General features: G+C 36.2%; 1 protein-coding gene across 5 annotated transcripts in view; it reads right to left on the bottom strand.

The window, feature by feature from the left end:
* Window positions 1–3,779: 3,779 nt before the first annotated feature.
* PCGF5 (polycomb group ring finger 5) overlaps window positions 3,780–16,118 on the bottom strand; it is a 118,568-nt gene continuing 106,229 nt past the window's right edge. For 4 of the 5 annotated variants that reach the window (XM_061162168.1, XM_061162167.1, XM_061162169.1 and 1 more), the window contains exons 9-10: window positions 14,491–14,550; window positions 3,780–9,446 (exon numbers count right to left, since the gene is read on the bottom strand). In XM_061162168.1, coding sequence (XP_061018151.1) covers window positions 9,399–9,446; window positions 14,491–14,550 — 108 coding nt within the window. In that variant the 3' untranslated portion in view covers window positions 3,780–9,398. The remainder of the gene's footprint in view (window positions 9,447–14,490; window positions 14,551–16,118) is intronic. The other variant, XM_061162171.1, reaches the window with a different exon arrangement.

Genomic DNA, 16,118 nt, shown 5'->3' with positions numbered 1-16,118 from the left:
TTGAATTCTAGTTTTGTCTGGGTATATGATCAGGAGTGGTATTGCTGGATCATATGGCAACTCTATTTTTAGTTTTCTGAGGAGACTCCATACTGTTTTCCACAGTGGCTGTACTAACTCACATTCCTACAAAAAGTATAAGAGGGTTCCATTTTCTCCACACCCTCTCCAGCATTTAGTATTTGTAGATTTTAATGATGGCCATTCTGACTGGTGAAGTGATGTCTCACTGTCATTTTGATTTACATTTTGCTAATAATTAGCAACATTGAGCATCTTTGCATGTGCCTACTGGCCATCTGTGTATCTTCTTTGGAGAAATGTCTATTTAGGTCTTCTGCCCACTTTTCAACTGGGTTGGTATTTTGTTGTTGTTGTTATTGTATGAGCTGTTTCTATATTTTGGAAATTAAGACCTCATCGGTGGCATCATTTGCAAATATTTTCTACCCACCTGTAGGGTGTCTTTTCATTTTGTTTCTGGTTTCCTTTGCGGTGAAGAAGCTTGTACGTTTGATGAGGTCCCATGTGTTTGTTTTCCCTTTTATCTCACAGATTGTTCTGATGGTTAAATGGGTGAGAGTCAGAGAGGGGAGACCTTTGTAAAGCACCTACCACGTGGCAGACCCTCTGCTGCATCCTTTATGCACTAGTACATTCATTGGGAGTAAGTTTTATGAATGACCATGTGATTGGAATAGCTCTAGCTAAGCCAGTATTGAGTTACTTGTTGGCAGTTTAGCTCCCGGCAAGTCAGAACACTGGGTAAACTGGGTTGCGATCCGTGGATGATCAGAGGGAGACGGCAGATGGCTGTGCTTTCTTGTTCGTTATTTCCATTCGCTTTGCTTTGTCACTTCCTGTGGTCTCTTGTTCCTCCACACATCTGTGGGGTAGGGACCTTAGAACGTGGTGCCTTCAAAGAGGTGATTAAAGTTGATGAGGTCATAAGAGTGGTGTCCTAATCCAATATGACTGTTACCTTTATAAGAAGAGAAATGATACCAGGAGACCTTTGGGGAGTGGCTGGAGGCTTGTCAGCTTTGCTTCTGCCTTCTGAAACCTAAACTGTTTTACTTCATTGGTTTTATGAGTGGCAGTTACTATGCAAATGTGTTGTGAGGGTGAGGATATACCACAATGACTGTCAACATCCTTCTTGACACTCATAGCGTTAAGGGGAGGACAATAAAACATAATTTCTGTGATTGCAATCAAAGTGCTAAGTGGTACAGAAGTCGGAGAAAGTTCAGCTCTGCCTGCCGGAATTGAGATCTGAGTTGGGTTTGGTAAGAGCAGGGCTTTGGCAGTGGAAGGTGTGGGGTGATCATTTGCTATTTCTTCTTTAGGAGCATGCGTCTCCATTTGATGGTAATCCTGGCACCCAAATTGCACAGCAGGGGCTTGAGTGTCAAGCAGAATTATTCAAGGCTTCCAGCAAAATACTGTCTGCAAATCCCTCAGTTTCCAGGCAAACAGGTCTGGCTCCCTACCTTCTCAGGCCCAGCTGGGATGCAGACTCCTCCATACCTTTTTAAACTGGTGAAAAGAACAGAGCTGAGCCTGTGTTGACAAAGCACTAGAAACCAGGTAAAGTGACCCTTTTCTCAAGTGGAGGCGTGGCAGACTGGTTAGCAGGTCACAAAATGGTTTCCTCTTTGGGTGCGTCTTGTCTTTTGGCCTTCCCTTCCCTGAGGCCTTCCCCTGTTCCGGCCCCTGACCTGGGATAAAAGTATCAGGGGCTACATTTTGAGCACTTCCTAGGCACAGTCGTCACAAATTCTTTCCTATTCTGCACCAGCTCTGAGGAGGGCGATGCTAAACATAGTGAAAGGAGTTTTGCTCAGAAGATGCTGCTTTCCTACCCCACTGAATGCCTGGGGTCTCCTGCCACCTCCATGGTATCACTAATCTAAGACAAAGCTTCAGGCACTTTTGTCTTAGGGCAGACATATGGGGCAGAGATATGAATCATTGCAACCTTCTGACTAATGTCTTACTTTAGCTCATCTAGAATTCCCCAGGCAAGGTATTTTAATAATAAAAAAAGGCTTTATCTAATGAGCTGAAGAGAGCAGTCTGTTTTCCAAATCACTTGGACTTTTCTTTGGTACTCAATTACTTTTTATCTGGAATTTTTTGAAAAATATAAACTCCCAGGTGCTGTTTTATTTTCTCCAAAGCTCCAGATGTGTCTAGTGAGCAGCCTTGTTTAAAGACAACTGGACTGTGTAATGATCTTTTATCTGGTTTGTTTCACTTTTTTTCTATTTCATATTTAGAGCTCTCATTTCATTTGTTTTCCAATTTCTCCATCTCTTTTTTGTTGTACTTTCTCAGGCCTTTATCAAGTGCAGTAGAAAAGCTTTTGTATACATAAATACAAATAGGTGGCTCAGATAGTTAAGAATCTGCCTGCAGTGAGGGAGACCCGGGTTTGATCCCTGGGTCAGGAAATCCCCTGGAGAAGGAAATGGCTACCCACTCCAGGTTTCTTGTTTGGATAATTCCATGGACAGAGGAGCTTGTTGGGCTACAAAAAGTGGGACACGACTGAGTGACTAACATTTTTTAATATAAGTAGTATGTATATTACATGTTTTAGAAAATGTATGATTTTTTTGCCTAACTAAAAAATTTAGACATTTTGATTACACTTGACTATGAATAGAATGCTAGATTTCTAATTTATATTCACTCAAAACTTTAACATAGTTCCATTTATTTTAGTATTATTGCTAAACAGTAGTAATCTAATCTAGTATTACTAGTAATCTAGTATTACTGCTAAAAGTCTAGAAAGCTTATTATCTTTGTGATTAAAAAAATATTGAATGAGGCTTGAAACTTCTAATCCAATTCAGAGTATATAAAGAAACACTATGTTGTAAAACCAAACCAAACAAAACAAGACAGGAAATTAACATGTGATAGGTTATTAACTGCAAATTTTGTTCAAATTTCACAAAATTTTATGCTAGCGTCCATTATTTGTTTTCATATCTTATTCAAGATTACACATTGTATTTAGTTGCATTGGGCAGCTTTAACTGCAACAAATTATGATAAATTCTCTTTTCATTTTTATTGTTTACAAATATTTTCTAATTTACCTTGTATGGCTCCTGTAGTAGACTCTTAATTTCCAAATACACAGGTTTTTTAAAGTATCTTTGATATTAACTTCTCATTTAAATGTTTTCTTCTCAGTAGTCACCCTCTGTTTTTTTCAGTCTTTTAACTTTACTGAGGCTTTCAATGGCTAAGTCAAAGATCTCTTGGTAAATGTCACTGCACTTGAAAATATGTGGGTTGTTTTCAAATATCTTTTGGTATTGATTTCTAACATAATTCCACAGTGATAAGAGAACAGACTCTGTATGATTTCAATACCTTTAGACCATGAAAGTTTTGCACCTTGTTTTATGTCGCTGGATATGTTCCAGTGTCTCCTGGTCTGTAGTTTATGGGAACTTGAATAGAATTTGCATACTACTGTTTTTTTTTTTTTTTTTAAAGTTATACTTTTTATTTTTTTTTATTTATTTTTTTTATTATTATTATTTTTTTTTCCAGTGGGTTTTGTGTGAAAATTGTAGTATTATTTGAGGGCCAGTCTGCCATCTCTAAAGTAAACAGTTAATAAATATTTCCTAAAGATTTTTTATCTCAAATATTCAACAAATGTTCATAAAATTTGCTACAATAATACTTAATGGAAACTCTTAAATGAAGGTTATGATCTGCAAATACTGATATGAAGGATGACAGACAACAAATTATGCAATCAAGTTTTTAATAACAAAGATACTATTTTTAACATGGTCAAATATACTTGGCTAAGTCCAGATTTTAAAAAACAAAAGTATCTAGCCCAACAGTACAACCATACAGCTTTGTACAGAACATTCCATAGATCAACAGAAAATACATTTGAGCACAAAAATAAAAAATATTTAAAGAGAATCTCTAAGCAGCATTTTATTTCTGCAAAACAGACATATAGTACTGATTAAATATCTACAAGTGCTTTCCCTTTACAAAAATACATATATTCTTAATAGACTAAGTCATTAACAATGACCTGGTAATGTTTCACTTCAATTTGAATGATTTATAAGCTAAATCTTACAACCACAAAAAGGTTTTTATTTGTATTAAGATGTTACCACTTTTGACAAAAAGAAAGCTTAAAATATTTCATATTTCAAAGGAATATTAGCAACAGAACTGTACAATATAGTCTATGATGGTTTAATTTAACGTGAGGGCTACTCTGTTAAGAACTGGTGCTTGCTGTTGTGCTGCCAGAAGCAGGAAACGCAGAACACTGGTGCTCCCCCCACAAGCTCCTGTCGCCGACCACAGCTTCATAAGGACACTTGGGCCCCATCCCCATCCAAAACAATATAGCAAAAGAAAACCGCCTGCAAACAATGTTAGGCTGATCCCATTCCATTTCTAATGTGCAGAACGCCTGCTATGCTGGACTGATGTGAAGTCCACATACACATAATCTGTTCACTATCTCTGCACTGCCCAGAAATATTTAATCTTCAGTTTGCACTAGACTGGTTTCTTATTCCATGAAGCTCTGAAAAATGGAAGAAAACTGGACCCAGTATTTAATGTTTCACTTGATTCTAAAGACAATTAAAATTAAAACGCATTTCTGAATAATGTCTCAAGGTTTGAATCCTAGAAAAAGGGGCATAGCAAGTATACACACACATTTTAAATTCTTTTTGTTTAATTCCATAACTTTCTAAAAAGGAAGTGCTCAAGCATTTTAATTGTATTTGAAAATATAGTCAGGATAGCAAATAAACACACTACTTGTGAAAACTATATTACATTAGGAAGGAAATCATTTTTAAATTACTGGGAAAATGCTACTGCTTTGAGAAAAAACTTATGAAAACCCTGTGATGTAATATTTAAGTATTTTTAATGAACTTTCAATCTGAACTTTTTTCAACAAAATACTACTGAACTAAGTGTATCAAGTAAATCCAGAATTAGTTGGTTATTTTGTGCTTTCAGAGGGTTTGAGTTTTAGCATGTTTTCCAATTTTTATACACCAGATCTGTCAGACAGGTTATATTCCTTATTGTAGGGACAGGCGTATATCTTAAAATGATAGCATTTCATATTTTTATATTTCCAACCCATAAAATGAAAGCTATGGCAAACTCTTTTTTGTAATGCCCACACCAGTATCTACGTCTCACTGGTATAAAGTAAAGCCTGCTGGCAAATCCCTGTGGTCCACCAGAGTATGTAATGAGCACATCCTTCTTTACCCTACCCCAGGAAGTTTACCTAGGGGCCTGTCAGGAAGACTTCATTAGCGTGAGCTTTACTTGAAGTGGCCCACAGCACGGGCTCCCCAAAATATCAGTGTGAGGACAGGGCTTAACCTGATGTACACGCTCTTCATCTGGGGCCCTTCTTGCCGAATTTGGCTGTACGGTTAAATTCTAAAAGCAAAGTAACTGCTGAGAAACAAGACAAAGAGTTACTTTAAAAAAAAAAAAACCCACAGGCCTTTAGGAAAATTTTTGCTTTTGGATACAGAAAAAGCATTTACTTATGTGAGTCCAAGAGAATGTACTGTTTTCTACACAAGTAAGCATGTCAGCACTTTTACCAAAGTCTGTCTTTAATAAAATTTCTCATATTACTAAGAACCCAGGAACTAAATAAGTCTAATTTTAGTCCGTATCACCTCCATGGGATAAAAAGCTTCTCAAATTAGAATTTAAAATCTCAATTTCAATTTTCTCTCCAAACTATGTATTTCTCCCATTTTTCATCCAGAGGGAGGCTACTGGTTGTGTTAATCTCTTTTTCACCTTTGAGAATTTCCTAAGATCTGTCAGATGGTGCTGGAAAAACAAGAAACATGGCTGAAAGGAAGTATGCTCTGATTATTGCAAGAAAAACCTGCATTTGATTGATCTTACCATGAAAATTAAGTTTAAAGTCTTTCTTTGGTGATATTTTAGCAACTACTCAAGGTTATTGCCTAATTATATAAAAGTAAATTGCAGTCTAAAAATTTCCAACCTCCAAACAGTTAAAACTGTCTCTCTAACATGGTTATTAACACTAAAATGTCTTTGGTGATATCTATTTTCTTATGAAAATCTTTCAAAAAGAGATTACTCTAACTTACAAGAGCCTATTTAGATATAAAACCATTGATAAGAGACAGGGACAGAAAACTCAAAACTTATGCAGTAAATCTAAAACAGAAATGCACTTTAGCAATGAGGCACTTTCTCTTAAATAGTTCAATAAAGCTAAACAGTTCACAATATTATATAACATACTTTTTTCCCCCTTAAAGAATCATTTTAATTTAGGTTACATATAGTTGAGCAAACTCATTACATTTATAAAATGTAGCATATTAATATGGGACAGACTTTTAATGAATAAAGAAATAATATACTTTTCTAAAAGCATCACCCAAGGTACCTGGACCCCAGACTGAATGACCTAATATCACCTCATCAGTGAACCTTTTTTTTTTTTTTTTAAATACTTAAAAGCATTTTGTTAACCTGGAGAAAGGGCCATATTTGGATTTTTCTATTAACTAATGTGATTACTTCAGTTAAACTGATGTCTTATAACTCACAGGCCTTCTTTAGATCTATGGTCCCTTGACCCTTGGACATCTATGATATCTAAAGCAGAGATAACCAATTACAAAATCTTTTATGGAAGTAAATTCTTTCAGTTTGTTGCTTAGGAAACAAGAGATTAAAGAAAAACTTAGTTTTATTCTCCAATTTTGCAGATTCTGATGATTATTTATATAGGCTATTTGTATAAAGAGTTAATTTTATTAGCACCCCAAGTTTGTAAAACTGACCACCTACCTATTTTTGCCTGTGTATTTTTTCTATATCTGGTTTCTTACAAATTTCACAATCTGACTCGGGATAATTAGGGATTAGTGTATTACTAGACATGAAAGTAGTCCCATACTTAAAAAACATAGTTGAAAATATGAAGTCTGTGGTTCAAACAGCAACACCACATTATTCAGGACCATCATAAAATGTGTACCTTTCCCCATATAACAGATGCCCTTCTTTATGCAAGGGTTTTCACATGTTTTGGCACATATTCCACTGCATTTCAATAAAAACGTTAATACAGTAACATTAAATAAAGGAATTCTATACAAAACTATTCTCAATTCCGTAATTACTTCCTATATATTTCCTTGGAAAATAGAGACATTACATAAGATGAGGCAACAGGCCAAATTTAAAGAGATCATGTATATAAAACTCATTTAAGGCTGTAAGTTTTGGCTGGGGACCCAAAAACATCCAGGTCTCAGTTGTGGATTTTAAAATGCACTCTCAATTCATTTTGAGTTAATTAAAAATCAACTTCCATAAGTAATCACTGACCTAGATGTGACAAATTTATAAGAAATCTAAAAATGCCTTAGAGATGTCAGGGAACTGGATTTCACAGCACAGCAAAATAATTTCTGTAGCTGGAGAGTAAATTCAATTTTTGGTTTAGTGTAATGGTCTGTTCCAACCATTTTTAAAGAATTTTTAAAAATCTGCCTTTTAAATTCTGTTTGTGAGCCCTTCCAAGCACAAACATAATTTAACAAAATTAAATTTTTAAAAATATTGCCATGACCTTTTCCACAAAAGTCAGGCCAAAAACAACAGAAAACTTTAGACTTTTTGACTTGAAACAAAGATATACGGAAAAGATGACGACGACGTTTCAGCCTTTTATGTTGTGAAATGCATCAAGATTTAGCTGTATTTTGTGTTTCTTAGAGTCATACACTTTTATTTCTAAGAAGCATTTTGAGATTTAGAAGGCATTAGCTTATGATACATTTTACTGGAAAATACAGTATAAAAGCTATGTGTGTAACACACAGATTGTGCTCATATCAGATTTCTAAAACAAATATTTTTCCTAACTTTTAAGATTATTTCCTAAGTTTCAGAGGTTAACTTTGTTTCAAAGCAATTAGTCAAACTTAATTTCCAAAGTTTATGAGAAACAGTGTAGATTGTAAGAGGTTTAAAATGAAGTTCTTCATATAATTTAAGGTAACAAGACTTTCGTTGACTTGCAGACTCATCTCAAAAGGAATGGAAGACTTAACAAAACTGCAAAACCAAGGACATTATCATAGATCTGACCTTAAAGAACTTATTTATAAAATAAGAATCCCAGTTCCCACTAATTACTACAGGATCTAAAATGAAATATCCTCAAACCATTAATTCTGGTTAGCATATTTATCTATGACACAGTATTTGTTCTATTTTATGCATATGGTTTGGAAATGTGACAGGTTACTAACAGTTTTAATCTACAATTGCTTTGAGATTTTTGAAATCCATAGAATAGCTAATGTTACCTGCTCTAAAAACCCTAGTACTTAAAATCATCATAACTTTCTGCATGCCACACTGACACACACCTAAGGCCAACTGAAAGAGGGAAACAATGTACTTGTTAGATCAAGAACCACAATATCATGATGCACACAGTAATGTGGGCTACACAATGGCAATGACGTCTCACGAAGCAGCACCCGCTCATCATAAGGCATTATGAAAGATTAACCTCACCGAAACATGGGTTTAGTTAGAAGTGAATGTGATCAGCTGCCAACATTTCAAATGGTTATGAATCTCACTTCACTCTCCAAAGAGTCATGTACATTTTCTGGAAGGCAAACAGGCCCTCCTTGTGCAACTGGTAGACTACACAGACAGATGACCCCAAATGCCTACAGTTATAATGTGCTCTCATGTACAGAACAATTCTTCCCAAAAGGACTTGCACACTCAAGAGTGAACTATTTTGCACACAAAAAGCTTACTGCAAACAGGACAGTGGCTCAAAGGCCATTTCTCTAAATATATTTCCCATACAAAATAATTTCAAGATATAATAATTATTAGTTCCTTGTACAGTACTCTATTTAAACAAGAATTAATCAAATAGTAAGTATGTGAAAACTGCAACACCACAAAGATTGAGCCATATTACTAGTGTAATCAAACATTAGAACAATCTTGGAACAGGCAAGCAAAATATTCAGAAGGCTAGGTCATGGCCGCACACCTACTGATTTCAGCCATGACTTGTATTGTACACTGGGAGACGGCACAGATACCTTATGCAGATGGTTCAGTAGCAGAATGGCACTTGGTTTGCTCTTGATAGAAACAACATAAATGCAACTGACAATTTAGAAACAGACAATGGCCTTATTCGCATGCTGAAACTCTGGCTGTGTCCCTCGAGTCCACACGCCTTTCACTGTGCAATCTGTCGATGAGTAAACACATAGTGTAGGATTCACTCAGTGGGATCGAGGCCCCCTGGTCTAACCGAAATCAATTCTTGGTCGATACTGCAATACCATGGGGTATGACTATAAAATAAAAACAGATGATGAGTAAGACTGTGTGGATATAAAAACAGATTATACATAAAAATCTTTAAAAAATGTGCAGTTATGGTTTACAATAGTTCTTGGGAATAGTGATTATGACAATTAAGACTAATTATCATTATATTTTTAAACTATTATGTGCTAGAGACAGTCAACTTTTCCATAATTTGCAACAAAGGTAAAGTTCAAAGGATTGTGGGTGTCATAGTGGTTGCATATGTGAACAGTACTACTGTCAGTACTTAGGGCAAGGCAGGGTTTGTGAGGACAGACCGCTCTCGCTGCTGGGGGGCATTCACTCATTCACCTGTGGCGCCGTACAAGACCAGCCCGCAGGCCGGACTCCATCAGAGCTGTTCTCCGTGCCAGTCCACTGAATCACCAATTAACAGACCTTCTGCTAGGATGGTAAAGAATCTGCCAGCAATGCGGGAGATCTGGGAAGATCCCCTGGAGAAGGGAATGGCTACCTGCTCCAGTATTCTTGCCTGGAGAATCCCATGGACAGAGGAGCCTGGTGGGCGATAGTCCATGGGGTTGCGAAGAGTCGGACGTGACTGAGCGACTGACACACACACGTGCTATGAATCTAGGAAACTGGGGCACTGTTTACAAATCACACATTTTAAGTAAGTTTGACACTTTTTTATTTGTAGCATTTAATATTTAATGGTCCTTTAAAAAATGCTGAAAAACAAGTCACTAATTGTTAGAGGAAACATTTAGGTTACCGCCTCCTTTCGACAATTGATCCTACTAAATATTTGGACTTGACTATCATGAAATTGAGTGGTTCAGACTATCCTTCAGCTAGCCCCACAAAGGGAAGGTAACCACATGTAGCCCCGGAGAGGAGACAGCTTTCTGCAGGAAAAGCCACACCACCACTTTTGTGTCTTTTGCCCTCTGTTTTGCCGTATCATGTAGAATTCAAACATCACAGTCAGAAAGGGTCTGAAGAACCAATGGTTTTTCCTATTCTGAAAGCTGTGGACTCCCCTTTTTAAAATGAAATTTCCAGGAGATACTTTTATGGAACCAAGAAAGGCTGAGATGGCCACTGGCTTGTTTCCCCCTTGTCTCCTAGTAGGTAAATGCAAAAATCCTGTGAGAAAACTGCTTCCATTCCTATAGATGAAAGGGGTGGACTGAGATTCTATGGTCTAAATCTATTTTGGTTAAATTCTGCTTACTTGTTTTTATTTTACACTTTATTCTGTTCCCTCTGAATCAGAATATCTGTGAGTGGACTCCGAAATCTATTTTAGAAAACTCCCTGGATGTTCTGAAGTTCAGCCAGATGTAAAGACTGCTACCTAGACTCTTACTACCCTGACTTCTTCCCATCCTACAGCTTGTCTCTCATTACAATAACCTCTTTAGCTTTGCTTTCCATTCCTGACTCTGTTAAATCTGTACACTTTCTGCAAATAAGTCAGTCACTCATTCAAAAATCCATTATCATAAGTAGAAGAATTCATCACCAATTCTACTAGGATAAAGGAAAAGAGGGAAGTAAAATGGCCTGGTCTTCATTGGTTGGAATTTTTTCGTTTTTTATTTGTATATATACAAATATTCCTTATTTATGGTATTTTTGCATGTACTTTTTAAAATGTGTGGGACATCTGCCATGTATTTTTCAGTATTAGTAATCAACTTGGTTTGTCTGGTTTTTTTTTTTTCCCTTTTGCATTTAAACACATTGAGAAAGTTCATCTTTTACTCTGAGATTAGTTATTTAGCTATGTTTTCTTCTTGATCTTTGATGGTCTCATTTTTAATGTGCACCATTTTAGCCATGAGAAACACATATAATGTGAGGTATGGACTGAATTCCCCGCCACCCCCCCCCACAACTAATAGTCTCAGAACAGTTAACTGAAAGCAAACCCTACAAGATCACATCCCACCCCAACATCTACACTCCAGGTGTCCTAATTCCCCGGTCAACTGCTGTCTCTGCTCCAGGCCCCCTGGCCACCTTGCAGCCCTCAAACCACCAGACACGACCTTGCTGCCTCTAGATCTCTGTCCAGCCTCAGCCTGGAAAGCTCTACCCTAGAGAGACACACAGCTATTACTCCCACTTCTTTTTGGTCAAAAATCGCCACCTCAAAGTGGTCTTCTCTTAGCTATCTCATCTAAAATATTCTATTTATCTACTTCAATTTTTCTTCTAACACAATAAAATTTATTCATTTGATTTTCATCTGTTACCATCATTAGAGTATAGGCTCCATGAGGGAAACAAATTTTTTTCACTTTTACTTCTGTGTTCCCAGGGCCTACAAGATTGCCCAGTGCATAATTAAGTGCTCAGTAAGTATTTGTTAATAAAGCTTGGTACCTGCCATTAATTTGAAATACTCTTTATAGATTCATACATACTAGAGTGAGTTCCTGAGCTCTGCTTTTTATCCATGTGTCTGTTTAAGTTAGTACCCAATTTTAATTATTTCAGCTTTAAAAGACATTTTAGTATGTGGCTGTGCATATGCCCTGGGATTACTCACTTAAAAATGTGACTGACCAAAAGTGCCAAATTTTATTTCCTGATGAACTTGAGAATGACTGACTTTGTCAAGTTAAACAAGAATCTGGTAAAAAAAAATGTGTTTGAAATTATATTAAACTTCATAATCATAGGAAGAACTGACCGCTATAATATTTAAATTTGTTCTGTATGATGTACTGTGATTATATATGAGGATGTCTTTAATCTCAGGGAACATATGCTGAAGTACTTTGTGGTCAACTGTCATGATATGTACAATTTAATTTCAAATGGCTCCATAAAGAAACAAGAGATATATTTATTAAAAGATTAATAAGATAAGGAGAGGAAAAGAGGAAGAAAGGGAAAGAAGGGGCAAAAAATGTAGCAAAATGTTAACTGATAAATCTAAAAGTTAAGGATATTTCTTTGTGTTATGTCAACTTCTTTGTCTTGAAAAATTTTCAAAATAAGTTTGTAGGAAAAATGTGAATCTTAACAAATGCCCTTTTAGTATATCTATTGACATTTATTTTACTTAATACATATAATTGCTCCCCCCAGCTTTAAGCTATTCTTTAATGTCTGATAAAAATACTATTTGGTCTTGGTTTATTCTTCTTCTAGCATATTATTTTAGTACACTTAGTATATTATTTATCATCTTTGTTATGTTCAAAATGAGACTTGATACTTGTGTGTTCTAATTGGAGGTTCTCTATCAGTTTTTGCCTTCATGATTATGTTACATCTGTAAAATGAATTTGGTAAAATTCCATCTTTTTCAATTACTTAAAATTAACAATTTAGGATGGGAATGATCTATTCCCTGAAAATCTGAGAGAATGTGACCAAAGTAGTTTTATATTTAGGTAGCCTTTGAAGAAATAATTCTTTAATATTGTTCTATGTCTTTCATAACTTAGTGATTTACATTTTCTTTCTTCTTGGGTGAATGTTCGTTCACTAGAATTTTTCCTACAAAATGATTTCACCAAATTTTCACAAAATTAAAAGATTTAATCATATAAAGCTATACATATAATATTTTCTTATAATAAAACAGTGATAATTTTTTCCTTGAAATTTTCTAGTTGATTTTTGGCTAAAGATGCATCCTATTAATTACAAGTTCAACTTTCTGACCGGACTATACTCCATAACGAAGTGCTGCAGAAAAAAAAGGAAACGTGTGTGGATTTTTGAAAACTTGGTCTTACTCTAGTTTCCTAAAACTTTAGGTCAGAGTTTAAGAATACCTTTATTTCTCAGGAAACAAACAGACATCAGTACTGAGAATAAAAATAAAAAGCCACATTTGTACAAGTTATAACTTAAGGCCAGGAATACCACAATTCATCCCCAAATCAGCTGTGTAGTTAAAAATCAGCTACAGTATCTACACACATTTCACCAGTTCAGTTAAATTATTCACTTGCCCCCCACCCTCATTACATAAGGATAAGGATGATTGCTTTTTTTTCTCTAAATGATTTTCTCTTGGCCTTTATAGTTGCTAAATTTGCTTACTCTATTACTAAATACACATACACCCAGGACTTAACCAGTGTGTATTAAGAAACACACATTTTAATGTGTGGGGATTTGCACTATCACAGAACTGACAATGAGACTGAAGGAAATTCTAGATAAATTGCTAATTTAACACTTTTGATTTCATTGAAATGGTTCTTTCAATACTTAACATATATTTATTTGTCCTAACCCTAAAATAGAAACATCAGAGGTAAACTTGCTAGTTAAGGTTGTATATAATTACAATTCTCCCTTCTTGGCTCCAAGAAAATAATGATGAAGACTAATTAAAAATCTATATTTTTAATAAATACTATGACTAAAACATGGATTAAGGGTGATCCTACATCATCTCTGTACTCAACAGTAACCTTTACTATATTACACACTTCGTCTCTTCTGTTTTCCAAATTTTTAAGATGCAGTTTTATTAGATAAACTTTCCTCAGAGGCATGTTCACTTTCTCAGTGCATTACTAAATCCGCTCACTATCATTCTGCGCTAAGAGGTAACTCAGTATAGTCCTTAGGGCAGGTCCAGTAAGCAAGCTCACAACTACATTTAGCTATTGCTGTTATTTAGCCTTTCCTAATCTGGCATTTTTTTCTTTCACTTGTGGGGGAATAAACAATGAAAAAAACCAAAAAAACCACACACAAATAAGTGTTAAGTACAGAGCAGAGATTCAATATGGAGCAGAGATTGCTTGCAGGCTGAAGCTGGTAGTTATTAAAACTGCAGGATGCATAAATAATGGCTTTAACATTTATAACTTAATTTTTAGTTTTGTAAAATTAGATAATTCAAGAGAACTAAAATAAGTGGAAACTTTGGGGACCTAAGTTGAAAAGATGAAGCTTTGTAGCTCAAATAGGTCTGAGTTCCGCCAAGTGACGTGTCTTGGGACCTTGCATTTGGGGTGGAAGTGGTCACCTTTGCGGCGGGCAGGCGTCATTAGGGTCATATGTACAGTCGTGAGTGCCTCTTACCTGATACAAAGGGCCATCCTGAGGGCAGACGTGCGAAGCTGAGCAGTTCAGACACCGAAACTGCGGAGGAGATGAACTCATCAGATAAGAGGCATCCACAACTGGATACATATTTAAAATATTTTCATGTCAAACATGAGGCAACATGATTAATTTTAAGTAAACACTTTCCAAAATATGGCAGTTGTTTTTGGAAAAAGACTAATAACTTAAGTGACTGGTAAATTTTAACGTGAAATAATTTTAGTCTCTAAATATGAATTTTGTTAACATTCTGCAAATATTTACCAAAACGGTGACCTATCTTATCCATCTCTTCTTCAAATACTAAATTCATGAGAAAACCCTTGCCTTCTCAATCCAGGAGAGGTGCCTTCTCTCTCCCATCTTTTCCTGTGATTAATCTCTCCTAGATCTCTTCTTCAACCACTGTTTAAGAGTCTCAGAGCTCTGCAAGGGGGCAGGGAGCTTGTCTCAGCCTGTAGGGGACCCATTTTCTGCTTAAGATGGGGTCCTTTATGTTCCTCACATTAGACTCTTCGTCTCTATAACTATTTTAATAGCATTTGACTGTGAGATCCCTGAGTCTGATCTTATTCATATTTGCAATCTTAATAGCTAAGGGGCAGAACTGGCACACAGCAGCCACTCAGAAAAAGGGTCATGAGTGAACCAATGAATGAACATGTTTTTAAACTAGTGAATAGATTCAATTCTAAATCCACTGTCTTTTAAGAGTTTGTGTGTGTGTGTTAGTCACTCAGTTGTGTCCGACTCCTTGCGACCCCATGGACTGTAGCTCATCAGGCTCCTCTGTCCATGGGATTTTCCAGGCAAGGATACTGGAGAGTGGGTTGCCATTTCCTCCTCCAGGGGATCTTCCTGACCCAGAGACTGAACCTGGGTCTCCTGCAATGCAGGCAGATGCTTTAACCATCTGAGCAACTAGCCATTCATATTTAAAAAGTCATTGCCAAATCTTGATTTTTCCATATTATGTTGAACACTTATTAAGCATAAATATTTGAACTATAATGGAACTATTAAATATAAAAACACACACTTTAAAATTTTACATTTATGAATTCAACATTGCATGGCTCTTCAAAATGAAAACATAGATAGCAATATTTCCTCTAGAAGTTAGTCTCTGAATTTCTGGACAGGGTTCATCAACACTGTTAAGAGACGCCCTGCACTGCTCTCCCTGACAACCTTCCTCCCCTCCTCTGGCCCGTCGGGCTTTGCCTAACTATGCAACCAAGTCCCAGACAGCATTTACCAAGGAAGGAGTTGGGTGGAAAGGGGTAAGATTCACTAAGTGGTATTTTTTTCTTATTAATCTATTTGATATCAGTTAAGCTAGATGTTTGTTTTTCCTAAAATTGCTTGGTAATGAAAAGAAAGCACAGCAAGACAAACATGGTGGAATAACTTTAGGTAGGGACTGGCAGGGGTTGCTGGAAGCCATAAAAGCAACCAGGATTATCTGGGAATGGGGGAGTCCTGAGAGTAGGTACTCAACCTACCCAAGGAAAGGGAAGCAGGAAGAACATGAGTTCACGGGGAAGCTGAGGCTGAAGAGACAGTACGAGTAAGCTCGCAGGCATGAGACCAAGTGTAGGAGT

Source organism: Dama dama, chromosome 15, assembly GCF_033118175.1.
Source record: "Dama dama isolate Ldn47 chromosome 15, ASM3311817v1, whole genome shotgun sequence".
NCBI classification, from domain to species: domain Eukaryota; kingdom Metazoa; phylum Chordata; class Mammalia; order Artiodactyla; family Cervidae; genus Dama; species Dama dama.
Note: the sequence above shows the minus strand (reverse complement) of the source record. Positions and strands in the feature narration are given on the sequence as shown.